General features: G+C 38.6%; 2 protein-coding genes across 3 annotated transcripts; one reads left to right on the top strand and one right to left on the bottom strand.

Annotated features, from left to right (window-relative positions):
- The first annotated feature begins 531 nt into the window (after positions 1-531).
- LOC137952804 (uncharacterized) lies at positions 532-10,996 on the top strand. Of its 2 annotated transcripts, none has more exons than XM_068799875.1 (12): positions 532-732; positions 1,750-1,842; positions 2,271-2,353; positions 2,518-2,593; positions 2,707-2,774; positions 7,336-7,414; positions 8,301-8,422; positions 8,616-8,699; positions 8,961-9,107; positions 9,872-9,980; positions 10,070-10,189; positions 10,557-10,996. In XM_068799875.1, exons 2-12 carry the CDS (start codon positions 1,752-1,754, stop codon positions 10,628-10,630), a joined length of 1,053 nt encoding a protein of 350 aa, XP_068655976.1. In that variant the 5' UTR covers positions 532-732; positions 1,750-1,751; the 3' UTR covers positions 10,631-10,996. The 2 variants fall into 2 exon arrangements, with proteins under 2 accessions (XP_068655976.1, XP_068655974.1); XM_068799873.1 differs by having other exon boundaries at positions 1,740-1,842.
- Positions 10,997-11,104: 108 nt separating this feature from the next.
- Positions 11,105-16,191, bottom strand: LOC137952803 (LRR receptor-like serine/threonine-protein kinase GHR1). Its single transcript, XM_068799872.1, has 3 exons — positions 13,899-16,191; positions 12,116-13,669; positions 11,105-11,845 (listed from the first exon to the last, which is right to left on the bottom strand). Exons 1-3 carry the CDS (start codon positions 14,959-14,961, stop codon positions 11,262-11,264), a joined length of 3,201 nt encoding a protein of 1,066 aa, XP_068655973.1. The 5' UTR covers positions 14,962-16,191; the 3' UTR covers positions 11,105-11,261.

Raw genomic sequence — 16,191 nt, 5'->3', positions numbered from 1 at the left:
TGAGTTACTAGACAGGAATTGGCTTAACAGTATGGCTGCCCTGGTTCAATACAGTATGTGGTGTATAGGTAACGCTCGAATGTATTATGTTAAATTGTATTGCCTTTATAAGGGTTTTCAGGATAAGAAGTGCTTAGAATTTGGAAAGCTATAGTGGTCTACCGTTTGTAACCTGTGATCTCCAGTCCGTTTCTGATACTGACTTTTATGGAAAAGATAGGTTGAGCCTCTCCAATTTGAACGTGCGGTCAACAAAGTGGGTAGCAACGTAGCAACTTATTGCCAACTTTTAGAAGGTTCAAAAGTTTTAATTCGCACACTTATGCTTTTATATTTTACATTCTTTAATATAAAAATTCGCAGACTTATGCTTTTATATTATTAAATAAATTAATAGAATTAAAACTTTTGACCTAGTTTTTATTTCCACACACTATATTATAGTGCACAAAAGGTCTATTACATGCTACACAGTGTACATATATGAAGCGGGTAATGTCTTCTTCAAAATCTGAGATATATCAGTTGTTACTCGTAACGCCTGTGCTGATGACCATTGGATTTAAGCCGATGAACCTCGACTTCAATGGTAGCGGGCCCACGATAAATCATCTACTCTCGAAACGCGTTCGTGCATCAAAGAACGCCCGTTTATTCTTCTCTCTCTCTCGCGCGCGCGCCGGTGGTTCTGGCAGCGACGAATTTTTCGAACGGTGAGCGAGCTGGTTTCAGGTAATCCCTTTGTTGGTTGTTCGCACCAGGCATCTTAGGTCGTTCGCTTAGGTGATTTCAATTTCTGTTTTTCTGGTTTGGTTATGGATGGTAGGAAGGCCGACGATCTTGTTTTAGTTTCTTCTGCAATTACAAATCACTGAGTAATTTTTTTTTTTTTTCACATGATTGAGTTATTTTATGGGTACACGATTTTAGTCTTTGTTTTGAATCGTATAGTGAAGACATTTGATTGTTCTGGCCCGAAAAGGAAAAAGATAAAAAAAAAGGTTTAAATGTTAACGTTATTTTTCTCTTTGGATGTTTTTGGATATGTTTAGCTAACCGGTACATCTACAGTTGTAACGCTAAAAGTTTTGATTTTCGGATTGGAATGTGGCACTTTTGATCTTTGAGTCTGATGGCCACGTGTTTTGGACTGGAAGAGATGGAGATGTTGAGTAAGTTAGTCATTTTTCTTAGAGGTGTCTGGGAACCGTTTGCTCAGAACTTTGAGAAGACACGGCTTTGTTGCTCTTCATAGCATCGTGTTTCCAGCCCATTGGGGTGGCGTTGTGGGTTTTAGACATGAATTGGATGAGCCTCCACATTAATCTGGCCTGTTGGCTATATCCTTACTTCGTTATGTTTCCATTCTTTAAGTCAAGTTTTGAAACTTATTGGTTGAAGGGTTTTTTTTTCTTCTTCTTTTTATCTTGTCTTATTGCTTATATCCATTGGGCTCCAATGTAGTTTTAAATAAATACTACCAGAAAAAGAGTCAAAGTCAAAGTAAGTTGTTATGATTCAATGAGGGTTCCCAGAGAGTAGTAGGGTTCGGGAAATTTTATAAATATTATGTTCAATTCAGTATTTACTGTCAACTTGTCTGCTTTATTAAAAATGTTTGGTATCGGTATTAAAAATTGTAGGTATTACTTTGTTTGTTGTTGGTATGCGATCTATGCTGCTTTATAACTATCTGTCATTTTTTTTTTGTTATCTCTAACTGCAACGATTCCCTCAAGTTTGAAGCAGAAATGGGTGTGAAACTACAAATGTTGAAGAATTTTGATGCATTTCCTCGTGCAGAAGAGCACTTGTTGCAAAAGACTCAGTCTGGAGCAGTTGGTAAGCGCTTGTTGCTTTCGTTCTATGAATTGATAAGGAAGTTTATAAGAAACTGCTGAGTCATTAGAGGGGAAATTGAGTCATCTGTATCCCAATTTTCATCTCTTTTCACATGCATTCAAGGAGAAAATCAGCTGTACATTTTTACAGCCATAGGTAGAACATACTCTATTCTGTTTTTTTCTTATTGCATCTTATTAAATCTTATTATAATTAAGGTTACTTATAATTTGCTTGATAATATGAATACTTGTTGTTAACATAAATTACTTTCAAAGCTAAATTCAATGAATGCTTTGGCACAATATTCAATTTTTTTTGGTCTTTGATTCCCCAAAATAATTGATTGTTCCTTGCTAATATGTTATTTTTATGCTCTTTTTAACAAAATGATTTGAAATAATTTTGGTGTTTCTCTGTTTGTGTAGTGTCTATAATTGGTCTAGCCATTATGGCCACTTTGTTTGTGCATGAGCTCCAGTATTATCTGACAACATATACAGTACATCAGGTTACTCTCTCTCTTTCTTTCTCTTCTCTCTATTTTTCTAGTATCATTTTCTTGTATCATGATTTTCTCATTTGCTTAGATTGGCTGTACCTCAGTGAGGGTGGGTACCTAGAACCTTGTCAATTATTTTCATCACTTACCATATTCATATGTATCTTGCATAGATGTCTGTAGATCTCAAGCGTGGGGAAACCCTTCCAATCCATATAAATATGACATTTCCTTCGTTACCATGTGAAGGTAAGCATTTCATGGTTTCTGAATTCCATGCTTTTCATTCTGTATATCTAAATATTCATTTGCCTGTGCCTTGTGAAATATTTTCAGGGAATAACTTTGTGCATGCTTTGCAGTTGTAAGTGTAGATGCCATCGATATGTCTGGGAAACACGAGGTGGATCTGGACACAAACATATGGAAAGTAAGAATCCTGGTTCTCCATTTGAAAAAACAAAATAAGATTCTTGTTCGGCCTGCAGTTTACAAATATAGGTGTAGCATACTATTTTAGTCTCAGGCACCTTGCTCTTAGTAATGCTTTGTGGTGTTCAGTAGTGTATCAACTTAAGTAAGCAAGAAATAGTTTCTCAGAGTGAAATTTATTAGCTTGGCATAATGTGAAATCTTTCTAGTCAGAGAACTCATGCTTTATGAGGGCTGGGTATTCCAAAAGAAAAAAAATGAATTGGGATTTTCTAACATGGAAAAAGAGTGACAATCACAGGAGTCAAATTTGAACTCTTTCTGAACAAAGCAGACAATTATCATAGCTTTGCCTTTTCTTTTAGAAAAAGTAATCATATAATTTTGGCTGTTCCTTTTCCTCCCTTCCTTTCTCTTTTGGAAGAAGCAACAAAGGAAAGGATACTAACTTTAGTAAATGATGGTTGCATTCACGTGCAGTCCTTGCTTAGTGCATCACGTTTTCTGGTGATAAAAATCATATGAACAATCTTGGCAGCTATTGGTTCTCTCTCTTTTCATATCAAAGATACACTTTTCATTTATATCAGTATTGCTAGTCCTGAAATTTAGTTCATGGTAAAAAATTTAGCCCCATTCAGGTTTTTTTTTTTTTTTTTTGAAAATATTGAAAGTTTCATCAAAGAGAGGAAGGGAAAGAGTACAAAATACAATAATTACATGAAGGTCTCACACAACAGGCCAATCAGAAAAAGAAAACTAAGAAGCTTAGAAACTTCAAACCAACAAGAAAAAAGTAGCTGCAAAACCAAAAACGTAATAAGCCAAAATCAATAGGATAATTAAGAGAAACACCCATTCTTGCAAGATTATTTTCTAGACCATTTGCACTTCTTTAAGTACGAGAACTTAAAATCTTGACTAACTAAGAGATTTCATCATGAATGTGCCAGAATCTCCAAGGAAGTCTGCCCCTTGACAAGAACCATCCAATTTTTATTGCTAAGTCTCCCTTAATTACCTGCGGCAAATCATAATTTTGCTTGTAAATCTTTGACCCACAAAGCCATGCCCGGAGTTGTCTCAACATAGTCACAAATCTCAAAAGGCACAGAATACACCCTTAAGATCCTTCATAGACAATCTCAAAGGATACTCTAGCGCTGGAACCCACAAAAACAACCCTCTCTCGCCAATGAGTTCAAACAATAGTGCCAGTAAACAGTTGGAATGAGGATTTTTTCTTTTTTAGTTATGTAAAGAGGAATATTTACTAAGCTAAAAATGGGTATCATGTATCATGTGTTTAATAACCCCTCTCACAGAACAGAGTGGTTCTCAAATGTCTGCCTTTTTGTTCCTCCCACAGTGGGGATGCAACATGTCCAAACCCTACCCCACCCTGCGATCCACCCCGTCCCTGTGAGAAGGGGTTGAAAATTCAATCCTGTCCTAGCTTGGTCCCCACAAAATCTGCTAGATCCCCGCTCCTTCCCATTCTAAATGTAAAAAAGTTTCATGTAATATCATAGTATAGGAGGGTATATTATAAACTTAAAATATGCATATTTACCAGATTGGGTCAGTTTTGGGGGTTCATTCCGTCCTTGAACCCACCCATGACAGGTTTTTTACAACGAGACCTGTCCCCACCCCACTGGGTAGGTTTTAAAACCCATCCCTGCCTCAGGTGGGGCAGGGTGGGTTGGGTCATGTTCCCTGCTGCCATCCCTATCCCGCAATGCCCAAGTGAATGCATAAAAATATGTCGACCATAACTCTTTCCCATGTTTAGATAGTGGTCTACCAACAATTTGTAAAAGTAAGTCTGGGAAAGAGTTAGGAACAATAAACCCATCCTTGCAGTTGGGGCAGTCACCACAACAAAGGCAAATGGATAGATCACGAAGATGTGATCCATTGACTTATCAGCTAAGGGACACAATTTAAACTTAATATCTTGAACCACTTGATCCCCGAAGAAGAAGTTGATAAGTTGTCAAAGTCCATTAAGATGAAGACTTGAACTATTTTATGTACGACTGCCTTCACTACTTTCTTTTACTTTTCCTTTGTAATATGTGCTGAACATTATTCAAATTTCTTTTTTGAGAAGATCTGCTACTAGCATTGAAAATGCAATACTAGAAAAAAAAAGCACAACTACGAAGAAAAACACACCTTTAGGATAAAACTGTACCACTAGGATAAATGTGTATTTTATCCTTGTGATTTTTTTCTAATGACACAAGTTTTTCTAGTGGTTTTTTCCTCCAATGTTGCATTTTCTATCCTTGTGGTGTATTTTCTTTTTTCTTTTTTTTTTTAGAATGGTGAGAACTATATTAAGAGAAAGAATTTACAAGATGCAAATGGGAAAGCCACTTTCACTGCAATAATAATAATAAAAAAAAAGTAAAACCAATGGACATCAAAAGGCAAAGCGTCATCAACAAGAGAAGCCAGGAGATCCATGTCATGATGAGCCAACAAATCAGCTATGGAATTAGCTCTAAGAGGTGAATGAACCCACATAATCTGTATCTCCCTACTCCAACTCACAATTTCATAAAAAAACGTGATGGAGCCACCAGGGATAGGGTTTTCCAGAATGGAATCAAGAAACCTTTATTGAAGAATACCCTCAATCACCCAAGGGCCTGAAAATTTACCACAGAGAACCTTCACTCCAAACAAAAGAGCCCGGAATTCTACCTCAGTTGAATCTCAACAACCCAATGGTGCAAAGCATACCTGGAGGACCTAGCCAGAACAGTCCCTAATAACACTCCCACCTTTGATGGATCTTGGATTTCCTCTTGAACTCCCATCAAAGTTCAATTTCTACTACCCTTCAAGAGGGGGAATCCATGAAACAAAAGTGGGAGGTCGAGTATATTAGAGGAAGCCACAATGCCATTCCAGTGCATTTGCACAATAGTACTTATGATGAACTCCTGAAAACGTACTCACCCAAAAATGTATGTAATAAATAATAAGCTCAACTAGGCAGCATTTTACTCTGGGGTCTTTTCTTCCCCTTTGACCCTTTTTAGCTTTTTGTTTTGTATGGTTGTTGCCATTGTCTTGTACTCCTCACTCCTTAGGGAGCTTCTTCAATGGATTCCTTATTTCTTGTCGTTATTAAAAAATGAAATAATACGCTCAACTACTCTATCCATAGACAGTTGTCAACCATTAAAACCTTATTATTTCTTTACTTCCACAGAAGCCCCAACAGTAGCTGCAAAAGCAGTTTGCGACAATATTCACCCCTGAATTGATAGTGGACACTATTCGAATTAAACAGTGGCAAACACAAGGAAAGTACAAAACACCCCAAACTGAGAAAAAAAAAGGATACTAACTTAAAAGTATGATTAAACGAGCTGATAGGTGGTCGTGTTTTTTCTAAACTTGTAGTACATTTTTTGAGCTAGTGGTGCATTTTCAAGATGTATCACTCACAATTGTGCATTTCTTGTCCTAGTGACTCAAATGTGTATTGAAATGTTTTGTTTTGCTCAGTTTATGTTAAACTTTTATTGTTACACTCTGCAGCCTGGGTTGCAGAAGTTTTGAAGTTGTGATGCCCTTCTCTCTTCCTCCTTTAGGAGGGTTGATTTCTGCCTATCTGGAAATGAGGGTCCCCCATCATGCATGGGAAGTATGCCATGTCACACCTACATGTGTGTGGTGATGAATGTTTTAAAATGCTATTGTGACTCACTGGGATAAAAAATGCATTATTTCAAGGAATGCATTTAAAAATGTGCTACTAAGGTAGAAAAAATGCAATACTAGAATAATTATTGTGCAAGAGTTTAGCAACATGCCACAAGGATAGAAAATGTGTTACTGTAGTGGAAAGTGTTGTACTAGAGAAAAATGCACTACTTTGAAAAAAATGCATTTCTAGAGAAAAAACGTACCACTATGGTGTAATCTGTATTTTATCCTAATGACATAATTTTTCCGTAGGAATGCTTTTTTTTTTTCAAGTGGTACATTTTTTCTAGTGTCGCATTTTCTATCCTTGTGGTATGCTACTTTTTTCTTGGGTGGGCTTTAGTATGCTTGTGCATGTTACTATGCTCATGGTGCATTTTCAAAATGAAGCACTTGTGATGGCACATTTTCTATCTTAAACTCATGAGGATATTTCAAAACTGACTGGTTTAGAGCACACCAACAAACATGCACTTAAGACTTCCTTGACATACTGGTGCACCCATAAGAAAAATTTTCTTGATATTTGTTGATAAACTAGCTAATGGAGATAAGGTGGAGAATGAAATGGGAGGCTAGATTTGAAGAAAGGTGGCCTAACAGTGGAGTAGCAATGATAAAACTTACTCATGTAGCTGATCCCAACATAGTTTGGATGTGGCTCTGAAGAATAAATTATACTTAAAATTGTGCAATGTGGGTGTTGCCTTTCATTTGTTAGATTTTACTTTTACATAGTCATTTACTTTCTGCTGGAGCGAAGCTCATGGCAAGGAATACTACTGTTCTCATGTATGATATTTCTGAAACTTGACACGTTCTTTGTGCAGATGCGCTTGAGTAAAGATGGTTACATTATTGGAACAGAGTATTTGACTGATCTTGTAGAAAAAGAACATGCAGCTCATGGTACTGTCCTTCGACAACTGACTTATGTTAATCAACTAAACTGTTATCTGCTGCTTTAGGTCCTCTTAGCCGTGTCTGCAAATCTCACATCACTGTAAACTACACTGAAATTGAAGCATTCTCCTTGTACTTGATATTATGTGATACATGAATTCCGGTATATATGTTCTTGAGGATTTGAAATTTTGATAATCTTTTCTTGCTACGTTTAAAACTAATGTTTATAGATGTTTCAAGTGACCAATGGCATATACTAGGGATTGTATTACAAGCACTTTTTGCACAGTCCACTTGTCTAAGGGTAACTAGGTGGCATGATCATCCAGGGCACAGGTTTTTTTTGGGTAATTGCCTGTGGGAACTCCTCCAAATGTTGAGGTTCTTGTGACCTAGTTCAGTGGTCCACCCAAGCCCGTCATTATTGAACAAACATGTGCATAGTTCAGTTTTCAAACATCGGAATATGTATTTTGAAAAATAAACTATGCTGCCTGAAGCTTATGTACTCTGGATCTGTAAGCAGTAGTCAAGTGATCTACTCTCTCAGTGAGTGAAAGCTTTAGCTTAATCCAAGAGATGTTGAATGAAAATATACTGGTGGACCATTGTATGAGAAGATCAACATGAAAATTCTCAGAAATCTATTTGCCATGGAAGAACTATTTTTTAAGTAATGCTATATTTCATCCAGTTCTCTGCAGCTCAAAAAGATAGAATAGAAAAACACACACCCAGTTTTCTGCTGGACATAAACTCATTTTTATACAAAAAATAGATTAGGCTGACACATGGATGCTTCTGGCTATGGTATGAGGACCTTGTAGTTGTGATGCTTGATGTGGATGTTGTTTAGTACGCACTAATATCCTGAAAATCTTTCAAATAGATGACAGTGAAACTCACCATGAAGATTCCTCTGAAAAGACCCATTCACATAGTTTTGCTGAAGATGCTGAAAATAAAATCAAGGAAGTAAAGCAAGCTATGGCAAATGGAGAAGGATGCCGGGTATGTCAAAACAACTTTTGGGACAGTGCACTAGGAAGATCCTTTATTTGAATCTCCATATTCTTTTATATTTTTCCTTTCAATTTCTTTTCCATTTGAGTCTCAAAGATGGAAATGTCTTCACTAGTGTGTCTGAGATACATTGTGGTCCTTAGTTTTTGTTTTCTCTAACCTTACTTTTTGATTCATGTAGGTCTTTGGGGTGTTAGACGTTCAAAGGGTGGCAGGGAACTTCCATATTTCTGTTCACGGTTTAAATATTTTTGTAGCACAACAGGTTAGTTATTTTGGTGTCTTTTCTCTTTAAAGTCAAGCAAGATTTCAAGTGCACTAACCAGCCTGGAAGAAGCTGTTTGGCCAGTATTTGGGCATTTGTAGTCCTTTGGCTACTCTTATAACTAAAACAACACAGCCTTACTCACTCTAATACCTAAAAAAACGCAGCCTTGTTCACTCTTATACCTAAAAAGTGCAGCCTTATTCATAGTATTGGATGTAATTTAAAAGTGCCCACTGAGGTTTTCTTTTCTTTCAACAGATTTTTGAAGGAGCAATCCATGTGAATGTAAGTCACATAATCCATGATTTATCATTTGGGCCTAAGTACCCAGGAATTCATAATCCACTGGATGGAACGGCTCGAATTCTGCATGAAGCTAGTGGAACATTCAAGTATTACATCAAGGTGAGAAGCAAAAACTATCAACACTAGAGAACTGATGGACTGTAAATTTGAGGCTTCTAGAGATATGCAAGAAACTAATGGGGGTTAGTGGGATTGGATTTTTTAAATCCATGTATTATATAAGTTCTATGAATTTTATTTGGAGAAATCCATGTTTATTGAGAATGAGAAATGTTTTTTTGTGCAAACATAAAAAAAGTTCTTACATACGCGGATGAGAACTCTTTCTCTGACTAGAAAAGGAGGTGCCCTCCCCCTTTCATCCCCTTCTCTATGTTACAGAGGTTGATCTTGACAGTTGTGAAGTTTGACCTACGGAGGCCTTTTGGGTAGATTTTGTAAACAAATAGTCTATTGAGGACTTCTAAACTTAGAATAATTTCCATCTTCAACCCCTGACTTATAGATTCAGCAACTTGTGGCCCCCACCTCCCCCCCCCCCCCCCTCAAAAAAAAAAAAAAAAAAAGGTCATTATTATCTGATGGACTGAGTGACCCACCTCACAGGATTTTTTTTTCGAAAGAAAAAAAGAGAAGCTGGGGATGTTCTCAGCCTGAGATAAGTAAACTGGTTTCTTCTCTGGGAATTCCTTTGGCCATCTTGAGTTTTTGTGAACAATGAATGTGTATATCCACGAGAACTACAAAGCATGGACCATGTCATTATTGTGCCTCTTACATTTGCTTCTGTTGTTTTGTAGTCTTGGGATTTTATATCTTTTTTTTCCCTTTAAATTTAGAAATCTGTTTTTTCTGTCCTGTAGATTGTACCAACCGAATATAGATATCTATCAAAAGAAGTTCTGCCAACAAATCAATTTTCAGTTACTGAATACTTCACGCCCATGCATGACAGTGACCGGACATGGCCAGGTTTTTGCACCGATTGATTTCTCAACAGTTATGTTGAACTCATGCCCTTCTGTGACTATTAGTAATTGCCTCATTTGTTCACTCTACAGCTGTTTACTTTTTGTATGACCTTTCTCCGATTACTGTGACAATCAAAGAAGAGCGACGTAGCTTTGTGCACTTCATCACTCGTCTCTGTGCAGTGCTTGGAGGTACATTTGCCGTGACAGGTAAATAGTTATACCCTTAAAGCTTGAAAGTTTCTGATTGTCTTATGGCTATCTATATCCTTGCTGGCTCAAAAAGTCTGTGTATCTCTAGCCGTTTCTTTTCCTCAGAATCATGTTTGAGCATCAGAGATTCTCAAAATACTACACTTCATGAAGTCATTGGGTCCATTAATTACCTGTGTTGATCAGTCATTGACCAATAAACTAGTGATCAAATGCTTGTAGTGATGAAGTGATGCTAACATGATTTGCTGATTATTTGGATTGATGCAAATCCACCTCTCTGGAATCCATGATTGGGATATCGCCTACCAACCTTCATTAATGTTGCAGTTTTTTTAAACTATAATCCCCTCTTCATTGGCAGGCATGCTAGATAGATGGATGTACAGGCTTCTTGACTCTTTTACTCAAACAACCAGCAGAAGGAGATTGCGGTGAAACTCAGGAGGCTTTATCTGCTTGTTATGGAGGAATAGTGCTTTTTGCCATAATTGGCTCCGGCTTTCTGCATTTGGTAAATGAGTTCACATGCTGCAGGGGTTATGGTAGACCAGAAGTTTTCGGAGGTTTCTCAAATATTATTTGGGCCAAGAACAGATTTAAATTATTTTCTTTTTGCCTTGTAAAAATTTACAGGGCTATTTGGAAGAAGACAAATTCCTTTACGCCGAAACAGGATCGATGGATCATTCATGTATAGAACAGTGAGGAAATATGAGTACTTGATCATGACCTTCATATCAAAGAACCACCTTGAACTAGCAGGATTATTGTAGAAGAATTTGGCTAATTCTTTTATCTTTCGATGCTTTCTTCTGCTCATATTCAAGGATTTTCATCTTCTATTATCAGTTCTATCCGATATCCATCCAATACAACACTATCGCCAAATGATGAGAAGAAAAATGATCGAATGTGAATGAAAACTGTCAATTGGAAGAATGTGACACAAGAACTCGTGTTTTTCTTTCTCAAAAAAAAAAAAAAAAAAAAACACTACAATGGACACCTCTAGCATAAAACATTTCAAATCAGTAAACTGCGGACAAACTATAACACAAGCTCACTGTCATATGGAGGAAAGATCCTCATAAACAGACTTGATCCCTGGCCTCTCAGAAACAGGGCGTATACATCTCAAAGCTATACCCAAAACATCCTTCATTCCCTTTAAAGTTGAGGGATTCGCCATTTCTGCTGTGATGGCCGGATCAAAGCTATCTGATCCACGCCCTTCTGCCACTCTTAGTCTCACCCAGTCCGTTAAATCAACCCCACCTTCATCACCAGAAACCACATCCCCAGCACATCTACCTGTTATGAGCTCCAACAATATGACCCCAAATGCATAAATATCTGATTTGAATGAAGGTGAAGGTTTCTTTGCAGCTGCCAACTCTGGTGCTCGGTAGCCTAGAACACCAGCATCAAGGATCTGTTCAATTGTGCCTGCTTGTGTCATGAGGCGATGGAGACAGTAATCGGCAACTCTGGCATTGAGGTCAGGTCCATCTAATAAGATGTTTGTTGCTTTCAGGTTGCCATGAGGAACTGCCCGGTCAAAATGAAGATAGTTGAGGCCTCGAGCAACATCAACTGCTATTTTCAGACGCTGTGCCCATGTTAATGGAGGTCCCTTCCTTCCAGGTCGATCTGACAAAAGAAAATAATATAAGAAAGAGTGCAGGTTTTGTTAAGCCTGTGTTTACTTCCTTCGATACAAAAATAAGGTGCAGATGCAAAAAAAATTCTCCCTCTTGTGAAGGTTGTCACAGTACAGTCACAGTAGAAAACAGGCAATGGATCTACACTTCAAACTAAAACAGATAGTTGAAAGGGTCTACCAAGTCAAGGAAGTATAACGTGTCAGTAAGTAATATAGTTTTAAGGGGCATATATAAACCCTAGAGAATTAAATGTTACCATATAGAAAACTGGCAAGACTTCCAGGAGAGATATAATCTGACAAGATGAGCTTCTCGTGCTGAGTAGGTCCCCAGTAGTACCCTCTCAAACCCACCACATTAGGGTGCCTGATGTTTGCAAATTTCTTTGCTTCTTTAGAGAACTCCTTCCTTGGCTTTGCCACACCTTCTCTCAACCACTTTACAGTCAACAAGACCCCATTATCCAGTGTCGCCTTATATGAAGTACCATGACTACTCCTTCCCAAGACTTCAGCTGGTGCACGAGAAAGCTCCTCAGGTGTCATTACAATTGTCTCATCCAAGAAATGCAGTTCTCCAGCTAACCTGTCTGGTGATCGAACATCCAACCTTGCCAAATTTTCTTGGGTGAAAGACTCGCCAGACTCAGGAGACCATGAGAACTGACTTGTTTTAGAAGGTGAAAAACCAGTAACTGCAGCCATTTTTTCATCAGCACTAATAATCTCTGAAGAAGAACCCTTTCTAGAACCCCTAAGATCCTCTGCAGATACGACCAAAGCACCTCCAACATCTCTGCTTTTGGGACCTGGTGCTCCAGGCATGCTTTTTCTTTGCAGGTCTTTGTTGGAGACATTTTCTAACCTAGATGACTTTCTTGGAAACCTCTTGTAAAGTACAAAAATTGCTAAAAGGACAAGAATCACAACAGCAACAACACATGATATTATTAAAGCTAGTTTGATAACAGTTCTGGACTTTTTTTTGTTAGGACTACCAGCAGGAGAGTTGTCAGACCCAGGGGGGCCGTTGGGAAACTGTAGTTTTGAATTTCCAGGGTGGAATGAAGAGTCTGGAAACTTTCTGAGATTTAAAGGGACAACACCAGAGAGATCATTATATGAAGCATTGAAAGCTTGAAGGTTGTTAGGCAAATCCTCCAGCAAAGGTCCAGTGAAGTGGTTCATTGAAAAGTCAAGAGAAATAAGTGAGACAAGTCCAGATAGGGAACGAGGAACTGGACCTGTGAAACCATTTCTGGACAAATCAAGTTTCTCCAGGGTGGATAATGAGCTGAGCTCATTAGATATTGTCCCGTTCAGCTGATTCCTGGAAATATCAAGAACCTGAAGGATACTTTTGTTTGGTGATGTGAGAGAAAATGTAATACCACCAGTAAGTAAATTGTTTCTGAGATTGAGCTCCTGCAATGTTGAGGAACTAAGCAAGTCTGCCAGCAAAGGACCTTCAAAATGATTAAAACTCAGGTCAAGAGAACGGAGTTTGGGGTACCGAGTAAGTACAGTAGGAAGCGAGCTGGATAGAGAATTGTAGGAGAGATTCAGATAGTTCAACCGTAAAAACTGAGATGTTAACCCAGGGAGAGACCCAGTCAACTGATTCTGGCTTAAATCCATGTATTCGATACCGTTTCCCCATTTCACCATTGCAGATAAGTTTCCCGTGAGCAGATTACGTGACAGGTCTAGAACTGTGCAGCCTCCTATTAGCAATGGGAGATCACCAGATATGGCATTTGAAGAGACATTAAGACTGTGCAAGGTTGTTGACATGATCATGCTAATCGGCCCTGAAAATGGAACAAGTGAGGCATTTCAAAATAAAATCATCTGAGTCACCTAAGAAACGCACAGTTGCAGATAAAGAAATGTCTGCGATTTGGGGAAACAGGTGGCATAGAAGAAGTAAACCAGATTTCAGGAAGTATGTTCACATAACTTAAATTTGGTCTCCCCCAATATGACAGGGAAAAATCAGGCAGAGATTGCCATTAGAAAGCTAGCAGAGCAAAAGAGTACCTGATAGATTGTTGGCACTAAGATCCAATTCATTCAGCACCAAAGAATCACCTTTCAGAAGTCCATTTGGTATGAACCCAGAGAACTTATTATTCGAAAGTCTCAAAACCTCTAAAGCATAGAAATAATCAAATCCAGGTAATTCTCCAGATAGCTCATTGTAGCTCAGGTCCAACACCTTTAAGTTCCCAAACGATGAAAGACCACCCCCACTGATCAATGATCCAGTGAACCGATTATTGCTCAGGTTCAGATACTGAATAGTCTCAGAAATACCAAATAAAAACTTCTGCTTCTGCAAGCTGGAGCTTCTAAATAAATTCCCACTAAAATCAACATGAACTACTTTTGAAAAAAGCAGAATTTTTTCATCAATAACACCTTCCAGCTGATTCTGATGTAAATCGAGCACTTCAAGATTTGGAAGTGTATCAAACCCAGAAGGGATTCTCTTAGTAAAGCCATTACAGGAGAGATTCAGAACCACCAATGTTTTCAGGTTTGTCAGTGATGAAGGCAGGGAACCAGAAAAGGAATTTCTACTTAAATCCAGAGATTCGATTGAGGTCAGTCCACTGATAGAATTCGGAATTGAACCAGAAAAGTTATTTCCAGATAAAGAAAGGTTCTGCAAACTACGCAACATGCCAATCCCCGGTGGCAAAGTATTAGTAAACAAATTGTTGGAGATATCAAACAACTTAAGGCTTTTGAAATCAGCGATATTGTCAGGTAACTTGCTTGAAATAGAGTTGTTCGACATGGAGAGTTTTACAAGCATTGTGAGATTGGCAAAGACACTTAAATCAGCATCGGCTATGAGATTCAGATTGTCAAGGACAACTCCAGCTACATTTGCTCCATTGCACACAATTCCATTCCACGAAGATGGACATCCATTAAAATCTATGGACTCATCATTCCAAGAATCGAGAATGTACCCTGTTGGATCCTGCTTGATCCCCTTCTTAAACTCAAGGAGAGCCATAATGTCCTGCGGCGGAAGCTGGGCCATAGAAGAAACGATAAAGAGTGATAAAATCGAAAGCCAAAGGAGCTTCATTTCCTGCTGAATATTGGGATTGCTAACCACAAGGATAAATGTCAAAGAGAAAGAAAATTTTATTAAAAAGGTCGACAGAGAGAGGGAACAAGGATGAGCTGAGGTATCTACAAGTGGGATATCGCAAATGCCTCAAATGAGCTCATTCAGGAGAGCGGAAAAACATGAAACCTTGCAAATCCACAGCGGGGTAAATCGGCGTTCAGAAGAAAATTAGAACGTAAATTATTGCAGAAACAGCAAGCCGCACGCGGACAAAAATCTGGCCAAGAGAAACGCAAATACAGGATTTTTTACTTGATCCAAAGCCCGCGCTCCAGTCAAGGTATGGCCTATTCTTTCTCCTGTTCTGGATCATACATCAGTAGATTTTACCTGATAAGTAACGGCGCACTCTCAAGTGCCAAGGAAATAAGCGGACCAGTAGATGCAACTCCTAGAGGATATTGAGTCTCTATATCCGCTCTGAGCATAGGAGCATCTTTTTGAGAACAAAGATGAAGAGAGCTTCAAAGCTTTGAATAACTGCTACTCCAAACAAACCACCTCCTGCTATTTAAGGTCTCCCCACCTGCCACCCTCACTACGTCTCGAAGAAGCCCAGCTAATGACATGGGACCGAATCGCCGGAAACAACTTTCACCATTAGCAAACCGACATTCAACAATTGAACCGACTCTTTTTGCGATAAATTGTACGTTTTTTTACGGTTTCGGAACAGCAGAAGAGTCACTTCTACTGCCGGAAAATATCCATTTTTGTATCACAGTGACCTCAGCAACAAACAGCATCGACCGCGCGAAGAGGGGGAGAATAAGAGTTTCCAATGCTGAGCTCCACTGCAATAAATGCGGGGTACAAAAGGAACTCTTGACCAGGGAAACCCCAAGCTTTACCCGTCAAGCTCCTCAGTTCCAGCAAAAAACAAAAAACGAAATATCCATTCTCCACACTGACAAAATGTAGAACCCAGAAGACAAGATAAACCTCGGTTTCCCTTCGTCCGCCTCTATATGCAACAACACACTAACATTTCATCCTCCTCCAACCACAATCTAGACAATGCAGCCGCCAGAACAGCTCCTTCACTCTCAACCCCGCAGAGAGACTCTTCAAAGTCCCGACCTTCAGCCTTTCTCAAAACCCAATTCCCACTCTATCCAAAACCCTAAGAGGAAACAAGAGAGGAATAGTTCTCCATCTTTCTCCGTCTCGGATTCTGTCTGCAGA

This window comes from Aristolochia californica, unplaced genomic scaffold, assembly GCF_029961685.1.
Source record: "Aristolochia californica isolate CCGP_79_NKW_82.1479 unplaced genomic scaffold, dmAriCali1.0.hap1 SCAF_16, whole genome shotgun sequence".
In the NCBI taxonomy this organism is placed as follows: domain Eukaryota; kingdom Viridiplantae; phylum Streptophyta; class Magnoliopsida; order Piperales; family Aristolochiaceae; genus Aristolochia; species Aristolochia californica.
This window is presented reverse-complemented; position numbering and strand designations above follow the sequence as displayed.